Source organism: Rattus rattus, chromosome 14 (assembly GCF_011064425.1).
Source record: "Rattus rattus isolate New Zealand chromosome 14, Rrattus_CSIRO_v1, whole genome shotgun sequence".
NCBI classification, from domain to species: domain Eukaryota; kingdom Metazoa; phylum Chordata; class Mammalia; order Rodentia; family Muridae; genus Rattus; species Rattus rattus.
In genome coordinates, this window is record NC_046167.1 from 32956019 (window position 1) to 32973417 (window position 17399).

The 17399-nt window shown below is 38.8% G+C and overlaps 1 protein-coding gene across 3 annotated transcripts in view; it reads right to left on the reverse strand.

Annotated features, from left to right (window-relative positions):
- Positions 1-1066: 1066 nt before the first annotated feature.
- Hecw1 (HECT, C2 and WW domain containing E3 ubiquitin protein ligase 1) overlaps positions 1067-17399 on the reverse strand; it is a 367055-nt gene continuing 350722 nt past the window's right edge. For all 3 annotated transcript variants that reach the window (XM_032884399.1, XM_032884397.1, XM_032884396.1), the window contains 3 exons: positions 16567-16681; positions 8705-8903; positions 1067-3099 (listed from right to left, as the gene is read on the reverse strand). In XM_032884399.1, coding sequence (XP_032740290.1) covers positions 2988-3099; positions 8705-8903; positions 16567-16681 — 426 coding nt within the window. In that variant the 3' untranslated portion in view covers positions 1067-2987. The remainder of the gene's footprint in view (positions 3100-8704; positions 8904-16566; positions 16682-17399) is intronic.

Below are 17399 nucleotides of genomic sequence, written 5' to 3' on the forward strand. Positions count from 1 at the left end.
ACTACTTTCTTTTGAAAGTGTTTCATCTTGACTGGGAAAACATTTGTGGCAATTTACAAATTTTCTGAACCCAAATTTCAGACGCGTGACTTGATACACGAATTATCAATGAGACCTCATACTGTTAGAAGTTTTGTGGAAAACTCAGCTCACTGGCTTGCCATACGAATACTCTTACTGTTGAATGATATAGCTTCATTATTAACAGGAAAACCATTTAAGCCTTTCATAATGGAAGCTTGCCAAAATATCATCTAGCATTTGATTGTTTTCCTTAACGTTCCTGAAGTATTTGTGCTATGATAATGATGGCAGCAAACCATCAGGATGTTCTCCAACTCACATACACAGGATGTCACAGAGAACTCAGTGTTCTAGAGAACTTCTGATCTTGATGACTCAATTTCTATTGGGAAGATTGTCATCTTCGTGTTGTTGAATAATGTATTTGTGTTATCTATAAAATTATGATAACACCTTATTGTCTTTTTCAAATTGTAACATAATTTTTAAATCTTTTTAAAATTTTTTTTGTCTTCTCCCAAAAGGTTCTGTATTATACTCATAAAACTAGATATAAGAGAAATCTTGTTTTAGGGGAGTGTTTCCTCACACTAATTGAAGATATGAACAGACAGAACAAATTGGACTTGATGGGTCACTAAAAAAGATGGCATGACATTGAGAAGGAATTTAGTATTGAGGAGTTGTTGATTTAGTATTGAGTAGATGTTGAAGGAGTTAGAGAAAAGAGTGTTGGGCAAATATGATTGAAATACTTTGTAACATCCTCAAATAACTAAAAAGAGTATATTAGAAATACTATTGTTGTCATGCTTGCTTATTGGGATTCGTGTAGAACCTGGCAATATGGTAGAGGTACAACTAAAAATTAATTTAAAAACACATTTATCTGAGTTTCTTATCCACATGTCATTTCTAAGATAATTTCTTCCTTCTACACGTTGGTGTTTAATCTGATTAATAGATTGTCTCATTTTTGCAAATCGTAAAGCTTTTCAGGAGCAGCTTTCTACATTTGAACAACATCCTCCTTTTCAATGTATGGCAAGTAAGTGGGTAAAACCTTTAATGCTTGAATTTTTTTTGTTTTTGCAATTTTTTATGTATGTATAAGATGAATTCTAAATATGCTATTCTAAGAGTTAAAGATTTAGTGAAAGTGATTTTGACAATGCTTTTGTTGCCAGTTCATTAATAAATAACAGCTCCATTGGAATTATTTTTCAAATACTAAAATTTGGGCCAAATTTTACTCACCCTTCAAGCTGTGTTTCATATAACATACACCCCATTTTCAGTAAAACTTCTTTTTCCATAGCAATCGAAAGCTAAGTTTGTATAATATATACTTCTTGCTTGACAAAGAAACACAGGAACACAGAGTGTTATGGCATTGTGAATAATTTTTACTAAGAAAATATTTTAATGTGCAGGAACAAAACACACTGCTATAGTGAGCCACGAGGCACGGCTTTATCATAAGTTTACATTCTCAGACTTTGCCTTTTATTTTAATATGTTGACTACAACAACAAATATTTAAATAGTTGGGTCTCTTTAGCTTTTCTTTTCCCAGTGAAGAAAAACCACTTTCATTTATGTCATATTTCAGACAACACGGATAACATGGTTACAAAAATAGCAAATGACCATTATGGTTAGTTTTATCTCAAATGTACTTAAGATGCCAGGCTGTCTGTGGAGCCTGTGATTGTTTTCCTAAAAACACATTTTCTTAGATATTTTGCTGAATGCTTTACAAAAAATGAATTTTTTGGATACAAGTCAGTGTGTCTTCAAAGAATCACTATGGATGAAGGAGAAGTTTATATTGCCCGTGATCCTTAACAAGCACCATCGTGCTCTGCAGCTTCGTATGTGGTGTCTGTGAACATCAGGTGTGACAGAATTTGAACACATGAGTTCAAAAAAGGAAAGAAAAGAAAAAAGAATGAGAAAAGTAGCAAAGCTAAAAAGAAGCAAAAGGTTGGCCTATCAAGTAAATAAACCTGGCTGCAACAGAAGCCATGGAATTCATGTGGACTATGTGTGCATGAGAATAGGTTAAACAAAATTCATGGATTTGAATAAATGTCATACGTCCTGTCCTTTTTTCTGTCAGCCTTATCACTTTCTATGTGACAGAATTAGAGGTAAAGGCTCATCCTTCAATCTACAGCAATTAGAATTTCCTCCTTGGAAATGGTACACAAGTTTTGTGCTTCTTGGGTGGTGAGGGTTCACCAGGGGTACTCCCCCACTACACTTCTCTGAACTCAAGCTGAGTTAATAATCCATGTAACCCTTGGATTTACTGATAACCTTTTCCTTCTTGCTGTTGTTAATTGCTGGAAGTTTCATATTTGCACCATATGTCTAGGCTAGTTCTGGCTGATGGGACTTGATACACCTTTGAATCATGAGTTGAATGAAGAAAAAGTTTCTGTGTGGCCTTGGCTGTCCATTTGGAAAGAATGAATAGGAAATGTAGAGATAGAGAGGAAAAAAATTAGTCAGCTCCCAGGTCTGGAATGGTTGCTAGAAATTAGGAAAAATAGTGGTTCTGCTTGGAAGACGTGGGAATATAAAAGCATGAAATGCTTACAGCTCAAATTATCTTTAAATGATAGAAATGGAAGTAAACATTTATTACCATTTTGTCAAGTGTAGCATAACTTGCATTCATATTTCATTGTTAGGAATGGAGGTATGTGGAGGTATACACAGACCTTGAGACAGCTGTTTTGTAGTATTGCATACAGGCTAGCAGTTCATTGGAAACAGAGGAGATAAGCCTGAAGATTAGATCCTAGAAGAAGGCAATTCTTCATGCACAGCTTTTGCCAATTCTAATTTGCTTTGAAATAAAAATCATGGAACACCAAAGTCAAAAGAGGGGAGGAAGTCATCCCAGAAAGGGTGATGTCACTGTTCAGGACAATGTCAGGCAAGGTTCCACGTCTTCACTCAAGTCCAAAGGTGCTGGTTTCTTCAACTGCTGTTAACAACTTTTCATACAACATGGAATATGAAGGATACGGTGGGAGATCCAATCGGTTGAAGCATGTATGTGCCCTGAGTGGGGGAGAAAACACGGGTGAGGAGGGTATTTTAAGGACTGCTTTTGGTTACATCGATGGCTTAAAGGGGGGATGAAAAGTGAGCCAGACAATGATTTTGGGCAATCAAAACGACTGCAAATGGCAAACCATGGCTATTGAAACACAACAAGTTTAGGAAATTGAAGAACTAGAAACAGTTGTTATTTGTAAATAAAACTACACTATATTACAAGAACAGTGAGAACCAACAACCAAGTCTATGATATTATCACAATTTGACATTTAAATAATACATAAGAGGCAGAGACATGCCTAATGCCAAAGCAGCTCTAGGCCTTGTTAAACCACAAGTATCTACTTGGAAGAGAGAGTGGTGCTTTGTAATCCTGAGATCCCGTTCTCCATGCCAGGTGTGTTGTGGAAACAAGTTTAACTCTTCTACACAGGTGGAACACACATCAACTGAAGTTTGCATGCCCCAAGAACCCCTGAGCCTGTGACACTCCTTCCCCAAGCCTGGGAGAGTGTTCACGTCATTGTCATCCATGTAGCCTTGCTCAGGATGGGTTTCATTTTGGTAGTGCATCTTTGCCAGTATCTGTCCTAAATTAGCTTTGTCTTTCTTCTTATAAGGATAATACACAGTGTAAGAAACACCTGTGTGGATAATTCAGCAGAAGCCACACAGATTCTTGGTATCGTTTCCTGCCAGGGGCTCTTTCTTCCTATGAAAACTTGATTCTGGTCTTTTGACAAAGCAGGAAAAAGTGTATTGGTACATCTGGAAGTTAATGCTATGCCTTTTCCTCCCAGTTGGGTGAGTGGTATGTTGAAGTTATGTTTATACATCAACTAGCACAGAAAAAGACACCAAGTTAAAACAAAACAAAATAAATCAGAACAACACAACAACAACAACAACAACAACAACAACCATAACAACAACATCCCATAGAATAAAACTAAACACTCAGAATTATATTTGGGATGTTAGTGTTAGAATTACAAGGTCCTTTGGGGAAACCTATACCTTTGCTCTGACAAACTAGAGTGTCAGGATAGCGTGTGGCCTCAGGATTTAAGATGGTACAGTTTCTTTGGGAGATAAACAAAGAGGGTTGAAAGAAGAAGGAAGGTGGGGTTTTCTGCTGAGGGAGAATCTGAGGATGGTGTTGGTGTTTGTCCAGCATTCAATCCTGCTTTTGGCAACAGCTCCTTCCTTAACCCTGTGCTTCTGCCTGTCCTCCTCTTTAAGCCACAAGTGCCTTCACAAGACAGTAGAATGTCTTACTGTAGGCTTAAGGGCTTGATTTGGAGAAAATATGAAAACAAATAGATATTAGCAGAGCTCTGAGATACTTAGGTATCAGGAAGACCTAGATCACTTCAAAAAAGATAACAACTATTTTATTTTAGTTACTATAAAATATTTTAGATAAAAACAGAGAATTGAGCAGGACAATGATTACAATGATTTTCTTGGTGTTTAGAAAGGCAGAAAGAAAATCCATTGGATTTGGCTGACATAATTAGATAGTACACTAAGAGCTAACAGTATTAATATATACCTTAGAGGAAATATGTATATTGCATTTAATCTGTGTCTCCTTAGTAACAAAAGCAATGGCATTCCCTAAAGGATAAAGCAGAGACACTACAGAAGACTCCTTTTGTGGAGGTACAGTCTATCATGGTAAGGGAGCCATGACAGTAGTAACGTGAGATGGATAGCCATACGACATCCACAGCCAGGAAGTAGAAGAGATAAACACTCACACCCAGTTCACTTTATTTAATCCAAGGCCCCAATCCATGGAACGATGCTACGTATATTTAGAGTGGGTCTTTCTACCACAGTTACTTTATTTAGAAACATCTTTGAATTCTCAGAGGCGATTCAAGTTCTCAACTAGTCAAAGTAACCATCTCATCCTTGGACATTTCTCAGGACATTTTGTCCTCTGTTGACTCAATACTTCTTTCTGAGCATATGCTGGTGTTTGCTCCATCCAGAACTGCGTCATACTGCTCACCCAGCCTAGAATTTCTGTCTGCTCTATCCCTTAATGTCCACCAAATGCCAGTTGCTTTGAAGCATTTTCTCCAAGGAGCTCAATCATGATTAAAACTCTGATTCTCACACTCATATCACATTGCTTTAAGCAACTTGAATTTCTCTGATTTTCCCTTATGTTGTAATTACTTATCTTTGGTCTGCATTTCCCTCTACTCTAAGTTCTTATGAGGAGGTGTCTTGTATCTCACCTTCTCCTCATACTACAGACTTATGTGGGAAGGCTATTATTGAATGCTGACCCGAATGATATTTTCCTAAAGTAAAACCAGAGTGTTTCCAAATAACTTCACTATCAAAATCATTAAGCTAGATATGTGGTAATTTATGTTTTTGGGTCTTTCAGCTCTCAGAGGAACCACGAAGCTAATACCTTTTGTCTTGATGGCTAGAACTAGTATAGGAAAGCCCAAGAACTACTTTCAACTGTTGTTAAACAATTGGTAATATTTACTAGTACTCATTGTTGTGTAGTAATTTTCTCCAAAACAAAACATTAGCCTTCTCCAGGGACTTCTAATTGATTATCTAATACCAAGTGGTCAGCCCTGAAATCATGCACACACAAGCAACACTAAGTGAACTCAGGAAGTTATATTTCTTTTTTTTCCTTTTTTGTTATATTTCTATATATGTGATCTCTCTCTCTCTCTCTTTCTCTCTCTCTCTCTCCCTGTGTGTGTGTGTGTGTGTGTGTGTGTGTGTGCGCGCGCGAGTGCGCACATTTAACAGTAACAAAGAATAAAAGCCATCCAGGGTAGGAGGGAGGCCTGGTTCAGCTGGCTTCCCCAATTTCTGCTCCCTGGGAGATCAGTGTTGTGAGTGCATGTGAAATGGGGCAGGGGTCCTCTCCCCAATGCCTTTCACCCCCTGGGGCCCACTCACATTACAAACTCTTCCCAAGTCCCCAGCTCACCTCCCCTTGAGAAAAACTGGACATGGGGATGGGAAGGGAAGCCAGCCAGAGGAGGACCCTTTTCTGTGGCATTAGATGGGGGAGGGACAGCTAGGGTTCCCCCACCCATTCCACCTCCCTCTAAACTGACAACCCCCAACCAGTGTTTGGCCACATTCCCTTGGCACCCCTGGTGAATCCTTGGTGATGATTTTGGCAACTTTGGAAATAAATGGCAATTTTCATAAAAAAAAAAAAAGAAAAAAAAGATAAGAAAAGAAAAAAAAAAGGAAAAGAAAAAAGCCATGAATTTGAGAGGGAGAGGGGAACGCCATGGGGGTTTGGAGAAAGAAAAGGAGGAGGGAAATGCTATAATAATATTTTAATTAAATAATAAAATTAAAATTCTAAAGGGAGAGTGTACATTCATCCCTGCAGGGAAACTCTTTAAAACTCAGGAAGCATACAACTCAAAAGCTTCAGGAACTCCCTGAGACTGAGGCATACGAACAGTAAGGGCTGCCAAGAGATGTTCTCAGATCAGCCAACATACCCAGAAGTGACTAGAACAGACACTTTTCAGTCTACTGAACTGCATGCATGCTGTGCACTCCACAATTCCAGCTTTGGTGAACCATTCTGGAGTAGGTTTTAGATGATGCAGCTGTTGGAGTCATTTCTGCTCCTGTAAGTAACCTCTTGCTCATATGCCTCTATCTCCAATAAAATACATTGGCTCACAAAGCTGGACTTTGTTGGTATCATTGCTTTGGTCTGCTGTCAGTTTCCTATCCGGGGTAAGCAGACATTTGGTCAGATTTTCACATTACATTCAACAGCATATGATCTGTCCTGAGGAAATCAAGACATCTGGGAAAATTAGATGAAAACTAGACTTCATTAAGTATATTTAATTAATTAATTATATATGAGTACTCTATCTGGATGTACACTTTCATGCCAAGGGTATCATATCACATTTTAGATGGTTGTGAGCCACCATGTGGCTGCTGGGACCAGAACCCAGGACTTCTGAAAAGACAGGCCTTGCTCTTAACTGCTAAGCCATCTCTCCAGCACAAAATCTTTTACTTCTAATTTAGCAAAGGTATTTTGGTGCTGCTATAGTTTGTACATAGCACATTCCCCAAAGGCCTAAGTGTTAAAGACTTGAGTTCAGCAGGGCTGCCATTGGGAAACAATGAGAGCTTTAAGATGTGGAGTGTAGTGAGAAAAGTTATTAGGGACACTTCCTCAAACATACCCTTGGCTATTTCTCTTTCTTTCCTCTCGTTGCTTCTCTCCATTCTCTATCCCTTCTTCTATCCCATGCCATATCAGTCATGAGAAAAATGGATTTTTTCCTTATACTTTCCATCATGATATACTATACCATCATAGATCCAAAGTAACAGGACTAATCAGTCATGGACTAAAAACTCTAAAACAATTACTATCTCCAAAATACTATCTCTTCCTTTAGATGAGCTTATCTAAGAATTTACTACAGTAATGACCATGTTGAGATAGATCTGTATCAAATATATATCTTTTCTAATTAGAAAATAGGAAAAGGTAATAGGAGTCTGGTACCATTCAGTTAACACTATGATCAAAGTAACTCATAAGATAAAGCATTTAATTGGGGAGTTTTTCCCCCATTTTAGAGGGTTAGTTCATGAACATCATGGTAGGAAGCAGAAACGTAGGGCATTGGAGTAGGATCTCAGAGCTTTATATCCTGATCTGCAGGCAGCAGGCAGAGACAGAGAGTGTAACTGGGTCCAGTGTGGTTTTTAAAACTGCCAAGCCTACTCCATTGAAGTATGTCAAATACTTCTTCCAACAGGACCACACCTCCTAATCCTTTCCAAACAGTTCCACTAACTAGGGAACAAATATTCAAACAGATAAATTTATGAGGGCCATTCTCATCCAAAAACCAGAGAATTCCTATTTTCTTATGTTTGTCAAAGCAATATTTATTACTAGAGTGACTGTCCAGAAGTATTTTAATGATTCATTTTATTGAACAAATTATGCTACCCAGAGCACAATAAAAAGGATCATGTAAGACTTGGCACTGAAACTCATTGGGTAGAAAGTTTAAAGTGCCTTCTTTTTGTGAATTTATAACACAATAGGTTTTTAAATAGAGTACTGTGTAGAAATCACTGTAGAGACCCAGGAATGATGCCATCTCCACATATTTTAAAAGCCATTTAAAAATACATGATCCCATCTCCACATATTTTAAAACTCACTGGAAAATATGATGTATACAGAAATGTCTAACTCTCCTATGAAGTATTAAGTATGTGCTAAAGGTGTATGCTCTGCTTCGGTGGGGTTACCTTGCACTTCCAGCATTTTTATAGTAATAGACTTGCCTCCAACATCCCTAAATAACACTCAAGTTAAGTTTTAGATGGACTGGGCAGTCCACCGTTATTGGCACATTGGACATTACAGCTCACTATGATCAACCACCAACACTTCACTAAGAATACAGTCTCAGTCTAAGTTACATCTTTAGTAGTGCAAATAACATTACACTGTGTGACAAGCAAAAATTCTATCTTAAAAGTCTCAAGACTCAAATAGCAAAGCATGCTTTCCTCTGCAGAGTTCGTGAAGGTTGGCAGGTACCTGGGAAGAGATGTAATCTTCCCCCACTTCTCTATGCAGAACCGTCGAAGCCCATTGCTCCCCCGCAGAGCTGCAAAGCCTTCATAGGGAACGCTCGACGTTCCTGTCACAAACTGAAGTAATCTCAATCTCTGCTCATTATTGAAGCGCTCCACTGCAGCCCAGAACCAGCGGATCACAAGGTGGCCATCATGATAACCTGTTTAAAGAAAGACGGGGAGGCCAGGAGAAGGAAGGAAGAGACAGATGTATTAGCTGGACTGCAACTTTAGATCTCTTGATTTTGCTGATAATGGCATTGATATAGGCAAGAGTAAACTAATTTATATAACTTGGTTGGGTTTTAAAACAAGTAGATTTAGAATATAGCTCTTTGACAAAGCTGGGCATTTGAGAGGTTTTCTCTGAGGTGTTTGCTTTTCATTTAAACAACTGGATACAACCTGAAATATCCTAGTCTTATGTGAACTTAAGTAAGGAACAAAAAGCCTCAACACAGGCAGACCATCTATTTTTTGTTTGTTTGTTTGTTTGTTTTGATGTTAGCTTCTGGCAACAACATAGCACAGGAGGGTCTAGAATTTAAGAACAGATAGAAGTTACATGTAAGCCTGGCTGAAGAGGACAGGCTTCCAGAAGTCATGATTGCCCAATGAGAAAAGCCTGATTCCATTACACAGTTGTTCTCTGAGTCAAGCCTGGATGCAGAGTTGTTTCAAGGCTCTGTTGAAGAAGCTAGGCTTGTGAGAAGAAATTTAGAGAAATGATCGCCACTCACCACAAAGGTAAGAAGCATTGGGAGAGAGGGGAGATTCACGTGGGTAGAATTGAGAAAGCTCTGTGAAGGAAGCAGGGCTTGAGTTTGGCATGGGAAGCATTTATGTAGTAGAGCAAAGCGAGAGGGCATTCTTAGCAGAGGAAATAGTGAGAATGAGGAAAACATGAGGTATCAGGAAGTCAGCTAACAATTGAGTATCTGTAGAGGCCCTGCCAGGGAGTTGCTGAGACATTAGAAGTCTTACTGGTTCAGCAGAAGCATTTGTGTTGAATACTTATGCCAGAAGTTTTCTTAACGGATCTGCATAGAACTGCCAGAGGGCTTTCCTGGTGACTGGCTGAAGGAGGCTGAGTTGCTATTCTATTCCTTTCCCCCTCTGCTTTACTGGTTGAGGTTTCTCTCTAATATTTTTATAAGTCATCTGTGAGTAATAAGACTATGTTTTGGGGAAAGAGTTGATCTGATCTGATGAAAATGATGCTTGCAAAGTCTACATATGCACACATATCCTGCACTAATAATTTAACACCAATCCCATGTTGAAATGTTATAAAATGTTATTTTGGACATATTATGTTAAAAAACATAAATTAAAATTCCTTGTTTGTACTTTTTCTAATATGGCTATTAGAAAATTTAGTCAGTGCCAGTACATGCAAAGCTTAGAAAGCAAAGACAGAAGGATCGTTCTAAGTTTGACACCAGCTTTGGTCTACATAGTAAATTCCAAGCCATCTAAGGTTAGACAGATGCTATCTTAGCAAGTAAGTAAACAATCAATCAAATAAATAAATTTAAATTTTAAAATCTTGTTTTCTTTTTTAAAAAAAGACTTATTTATTTTTATATATATGTGTATACTGTCCCTCTCATCCAACACACCAGAAGAGGGCATCAAATTCCACTATAGATGGTTGCGAGCCACCATGTGGTTGCTGGGATTCGAACTCAGGACCTCTGGAAGAGCAGTTAGTGCTCTTAACCTCTGAGCCGTCTCTCTAGCCCAATAAATTTAAACTTACACACATGGTTCACATTCTATATCTACTTTGGATTACTAGTCTAAGAAGTCAAATGTTCTAGGAAAATATTCCCTTCAGTAATTGTATGGTAAGAACCACAATTTTTATTGTTAAGAAACGGTGGATAGAATATGAACAGAGAGGAGAGATTTAGAATTTGGTTGATTTTGATGCAGACCAAACAAAAGTTCACAAATGACTCACACAGTAAATGATTTTTCAAATTGTGTGTGTGTGTGTGTGTGTGTGTGTGTGTGTGTGTGTGTTAAGCCACTGTCAGAGACAGCAAGACCAGCTAACACCAGAGACAACCAGATGGTGAGAGGCAAGCACAGCAACCTAAGCAACAGAAAGCAAGACTACTTGGCATCATCAGAGCCCAGTTCTCCCACCAAAGCAAATACTGGATATCCAAACACACCAGAAGAGCAAGATTTGGATTTAAAAATCACATCTCATGATGATGATAGAGGACTTTAAGAAGGACATAAATACCTCCCTTAAAGAAATACAGGACAATACAGGTAAAGAAGTAGAAGCTCTTAAAGAGTAAATACAAAAATCCCTTAAAGAATTACAGGAAAACCCAACCAAACAGGTGAAGGAATTGAACAAAACTATCCAGAATCTAAAAATGGAAATAGAAAAAATAAAGAAAGCACAAAGGGAGACAACGCTGGAGATAGAAAACCTAGGAAAGAAATAAGGAGTCATAGACACAGGAATCACCAACAGAATACAAGAGATAGAAGAGAGACTCTTAGGGGCAGAAGATACTATAGAAAACATTGACACAACCATCAAAGAAAATGTAAAACACAAAAAGCTCCTAACCTAGAACACCCAGGAAATCCAGGACACATTGAGAAGATCAAATCTAAGGATAACAGGTATAGAAGAGAGTGAAGACTCCCAACTTAAAGGGTCAGTAAATGTCTTACCAAAATTATAGCAGAAAACTTCCCTAACCTAAAGAAAGAGATGCCCATGAACATACAAAAAGCCTACAGAACTTCAAATAGATTGAATCAGAAGAGAAAATTCCTCCCGTCACATAATAGTCAAAACACCAAATGTACAAAACAAAACAAAACAAAATAAAAGAATATAAAATCAGTAAGGGAAAAAGGTCAAATAACATATAAAGGCAGACCTATTAGAATTACATCAGACTTCTCAACAGAGACTGTGAAAGCTAGATGTCATATAGACCCTCAGAGAACACAAATGCTAGTCCATGCTACTATGTCCAGCAAAACTCTCAATTAAAATAGATGTGGAAACCAAGGTATTCCATGACAAAACAAAATTGACACTAAAGCTTTCCACAAATCCGTCCCTACAGAGAATAATAGATGGAAAACTCCAAAACAAGGAAGGAAACTATATCCTAGAAAGATCAAGAAAGTAATCTCCTTGCAACTAACCCAAAAGGATATAGCCACACAAACATATTTCCACCTCTAACAATAAAAATAACAGAAAACAATAATCATTGGTCCCTAATACCTCTCAACATCACCGGACTCAATTCCCCAATTTTAAAAAAAAAAGACTTAACAGACCGTATAAAAGAAAGAGGACCCAGCATTTTGTTGCATACCTCAGTGACAAAGAGAGACACTACCTCAGAGCAAAAGGCTGGAAAACAATTTTCCAAGCAAATGGTCCACAGAAACAAGGTGGAGTAGCCATTCTAATATCGAATAAAATCAACTTTCAACAAAAAGTTATCAAAAAAAGATAAGGAAGGACACTTCATATTCATCAAAGTAAAAATCCACCAGATGAACTCTCAATCCTAAATATCTCTGCTCCAAGTGCAAGGGCACCTACATTCATAAAAGAAACTTTACTAAAGTTCAAAGCACACATTGCACTTCACACAGTAATAGTGGGAGACTTAAAGACCCCACATCCATCAATGGACAGATCATGTAAACAGAACTAAACAGAGACATAGAGAAACTAACAGAAGTTATGAACCAAATGGATTTAACAAGTATTTATAGAACATTTCATCCTAAAACAAAAGAATATATCTTCTTCTCAGAACCTCATGGTACCTTCTCCAAAACTGACCATATAATCGGTCACAAACAGGCGTCAATAGATACAAGAAGATTGAAATAATCCCATGCATCCTATCAGATCACAACAGACTAAGGCTGGTGGTCTTCAATAACAACAAAAGCAGCAGAAAGCCCACATACACATGAAAGTTGAACAATGCTCTATTCAATGATAACTTGGTCAAGGAAGAAATAAAGAGAGAAATGAAAGATTTCTTAGAATTTAATGAAAATGAAGGTACAACATACTCAAACTTATGGAACATAATGAAAGCAGTGCTAAGAGGAAAACTTATAGTTCTGAGTGCCTCCAAAAAGAAACTGGAGAGAGCATACACTAGCAGCTTGACAGTACACCTAAAAGCTCTAGAACAAAAAGAAGCAAATATACCCAAGAGGAGTAGAAGGCAGGAAATAATAAAACTCAGGGCTGAAATCAACCAAGTAGAAACAAAAAGGACTATACAAAGAATCAACAAAACCAGGAGCTGGTCTATTGAGTAGATCAATAAGATAGACAAACCCTTAGACAGACTAACCAGAGTGCACAGAGAGTGTATCCAAATTAACAAAATCAGAAATAAAAAGAGAGACATAATAACAGAATCTGAGGAAATTCAAAGCATCATCAGATCCTACTACAAAAGCCTATATTCAACAAAACTTGAAAATCTGGAGGAAATGGACAATTTCCTAGACAGATACCAGGTACCAAAGGTAAATCATGAACAGATAAACCATGTAAACAGTCCCATAACTCCTAAAGAGGTAGAAGCAGTCATTAAAGGTCTCCCAACCTAAAAGAGCCCAGGTCCAGATGGGTTCAGTGCAGAATTCTATCAGACCTTCATAGAAGACCTTATACCAATACTATCCAAACTATTCCACAAAATTGAAACAGATGGAGCACTACCGAATTCCTTCTATGAAACCACAATTACTCTTATACCTAAACCACACAAAGACCCAACAAAGCAAGAGAACTTCGGACCAATTTCCCTTATGAATATCGACGCAAAAGTACTCAATAAAATTCTTGCAAAGCAAATCCAAGAACACATCAAAGCTATCATCTATCATGATCAAGTAGCCTTCACCCCAAGGAAACATGGATGATTCAATATATGGAAATCCATCAATGTAGTCCACTATATAAACAAACTCAAAGAAAAAACCCACATGATCATCTCATTAGATGCTGAGAAAACATTTGACAAAGTTCAACACCCCTTCATGATAAAAGTCTCGGAAAGATCAGTAATTCAAGGCCCATAGCTAAACTTAATAAAAGCAATATACAGCAAACCAGTGTTCAACATCAAAAAAATGGAGAGAAACTTGAAGCAATCCCACTAAAATCAAGGACTAGACAAGACTGCCCACTCTCACCCTACCTATTCAATACAGCACTCAAAGTTCTAACCAGAGCAATTACACAACAAAGGGAGGTCTACAAATATCACTATTTGCAGATGATATGATAGTATAGTGGCCCCAAAAATTCCACCAGAGAACTCCTTGGCCTGATAAACACCTTCAGCAAAGTGGGTTGGTATAAAATTAACTCAAACAAATCAGTAGCTTTTCCCTACACAAAGGATAAACAGTCTGAGGAAGAAATTAGGGAAATGACACCCTTCCCACTAGTTACAAATAACATAAAATACCTCAGTGTGACTCTAACCAAGCAAGTGAAAGATCTGTGTGAGAAGAACTTCAAGTCACTGAAGAGTGAAATTGAAGAAGATCTCAGAACATGGAAAGATCTCCCATGCTCATGGATTGGCATGATTGATATAGTAAAAATAGCCATTTTGCCAAAAGTAATCTACAGATTCAATGCAATCCCCATCAGAATTCCAGATCAATTCTTCATGGAGTTAGAAGGAGCAATTTGCAAATTCATTTGGAATTACAAAAAACCCAGGATAGCAAAAACTATCCTCAACATAAAAGAACTTTTGGGGGAATCAACATCCCTGACCTTAAACAGTGATAAAAGGTATGGTATTGGTACAGAGACAGGCAGGTAGATCAATGAAATAGAATTGAAGACCTAGAAATGAACCCACACACCTATGATCACTTGATCTTTGACAAAGGAGCTAAAACCATCCAGTGGAAAAAAGACAGCACTTTCAACAAATGGTGTTGGTTCAACTGGAGGTCAGCATGTAGAAGACTGCAAATCGGCCCATTCTTATCACCATGTACAAAGCTCAAGTCCAAGTGGATCAAGGACCTCCACATAAAACCAGATACACTCAAACTAATAGAAGAGAAAGTGGGGAAGAACCTGGACACATGGGCACTGGGGAAAATTTCCTGAACAGAACACCAATGACTTATGCTCTAAGATCAAGAATCAACAAATGAAACCTCATAAAACTGCAAAGCTTCTGTAAGGCAAAGGACACTGTCATTAGGACAAAACAGCAACCAACAGATTGGCAAAAGATGTTTACCAATCCTATATCTGATACAGGGCTAATATCCAGTATATACAAAGAACTCAAGAAGTTAGATTCCAGAGAGTCAAATAACCCTATTAAAAATGGTGTACAAATTAAACAAAGAATTCTCAGCTGAGGATTATCGAATGGCTGAGAAACACCTAAAGAAATGTTCAATATCCTTAGTCCTCAGAAAAATGCAATTCAAAACGACCTTGAGATTCTACCTTACACCAGTCAGAATGGCTAAGATTAAAAACTCAGGCAACAACAGATGCTCTCGAGGATGTGGAGAAAAAGGAACACTTTTCCATTGTTGGTGAGATTGCAAGCTGGTACAACCACTCTGGAAATCAATCTGGAGGTTCCTCAAAAAATTTGATATAGTACTACCTGAGGACCCAGCTATACCACTTCTGGGCATATACCCAAATGATATGCCAACATATAACAGACACATGCTCCACTGTGTTCATAGCAGACTTATTTATAATAGCCAGAAGCTGGAAAGAACCCAGATTTCCTTCAACAGAGGACTAGATACAAAAAATATGGTACATTTACACAATGGACTACTACTCAGTTATTAACAACAACGACTTCATGAAATTCACAGGCAAGTAGATGGAACTAGGAAATATTATCTTGAATGAGGTAACCCAGTCACAAAAACAAAACAAAACAAAAACAACATCAAAAATCCCACCCATGGTATGCACTCACTGATAAGTGGATATTAGCCCAAAAGCTCAGATTACCCAAGATGCAATGCACCGACCCCATGAAACTCAAGAAGTAGGATGACCAAGTGGGAATGCTTCAGTCCTTCTTAAAAGGGGGAACAAAAATATTCATAGAGGAAATACAGAGACAAAATTTGGAGCAGAGACTGAAGGAAAGTCTATCCAGAGAATGTCCCACCTTGGGATCCAGCCCATATACACACAGCCACCAAATCCAGGCAATACTGCTCATGCCAAGAAGTGCGTGCTGACAAGAGCCTGTCTCCTGAGAGGCTCTGCCAGAGCATAACAAATACAGAGCTGAATGCTAGCAGCAAACCATTGAACTGAGAACAGTGTCCCCAGTGGAGGAGTTAGAGAAAAGATTGAAAGAGGTGAAGGGGTTTGCAACCTCATAAGAACAACAATACCTACCAACCAGAGCTCCCAGAGACTAAACTACCTTCCAAAGAGTACACATGGACAAACTCCTGGCTCCAGCTGCATATGTAGCAGAGGATGGACTTGTTGGGCATCAATGGGTGGAGAAGCCCTTGGTCCTGCCAAGGCCCGATGCCCCAGTGTAGGAGACTATCAGGTAGTGAGGTGTGAGGGAGTGGATGGGTGGGTGAGGGAGCACTCTCATAGAAGCAGGATAGTGGGTTTGTGGAGGGGAAACTAGGAAAGGGGATAACATTTAAAATGTGAATTAATAAATATCCAATAAAAAAAGAATGGCCCACGTTATATCATGCCAACTTTATTTCAACAGTTTTTCTTAAAGACCTATTTTATTAAAAGCACTGCTAGCTCACCTCCCCGGTACTCAGTGTTATTCCTCCAGTCATTCAGGTCGATTTCAGCAGTTCCCGCGATTACCAGCTCCAGCTCCCTCGCGTCAAACACTGAGACAAGCCTTGAGTCTACAACCTGAAAGACAGAGGCAGCACGCACACACGCACGCACGCATGCATGCACGCACGCACACGCACGCACACACACGCACGCACACACACACACACACACACACACACACACACACACACACACACACACACACACACACACACACACACACACACACGCACGCACACACACGCACGCACGCACACACACACACACGCACACACACACACACACACACACACACGCACACACACGCACACACGCACACACGCGACGCACACATGCACACGCACGCATACACACGCACACACGCATACACACGACACACGCACACACACGCGCACACACGCACACACGCACACACGCATGCACGCACGCACACACATGCACACACATGCACACACACGCACGCACGCACGCACACACACGCACGCACACACACGCACACGCACACACGCACGCACACGCGCACACACACGCGCACACACACGCGCACACACGCACACGCACACACGCACACACACACGCACACACACACGCACACACACAGGTTCATGATTACTACTGTTGCCTATTAGATTAGGAAAGTAACATAATCCATCTATTTCAATATGTGGTCATTTTAAAATTTAAAATCATAGCAGAGTATGAAAACTTATGTCTTCCATTCCATTTACATGTTATCTTTATCCTCAGCCCTGGAGCCTTAAATATGTAACTGTACTATAATCTCAAAATAATT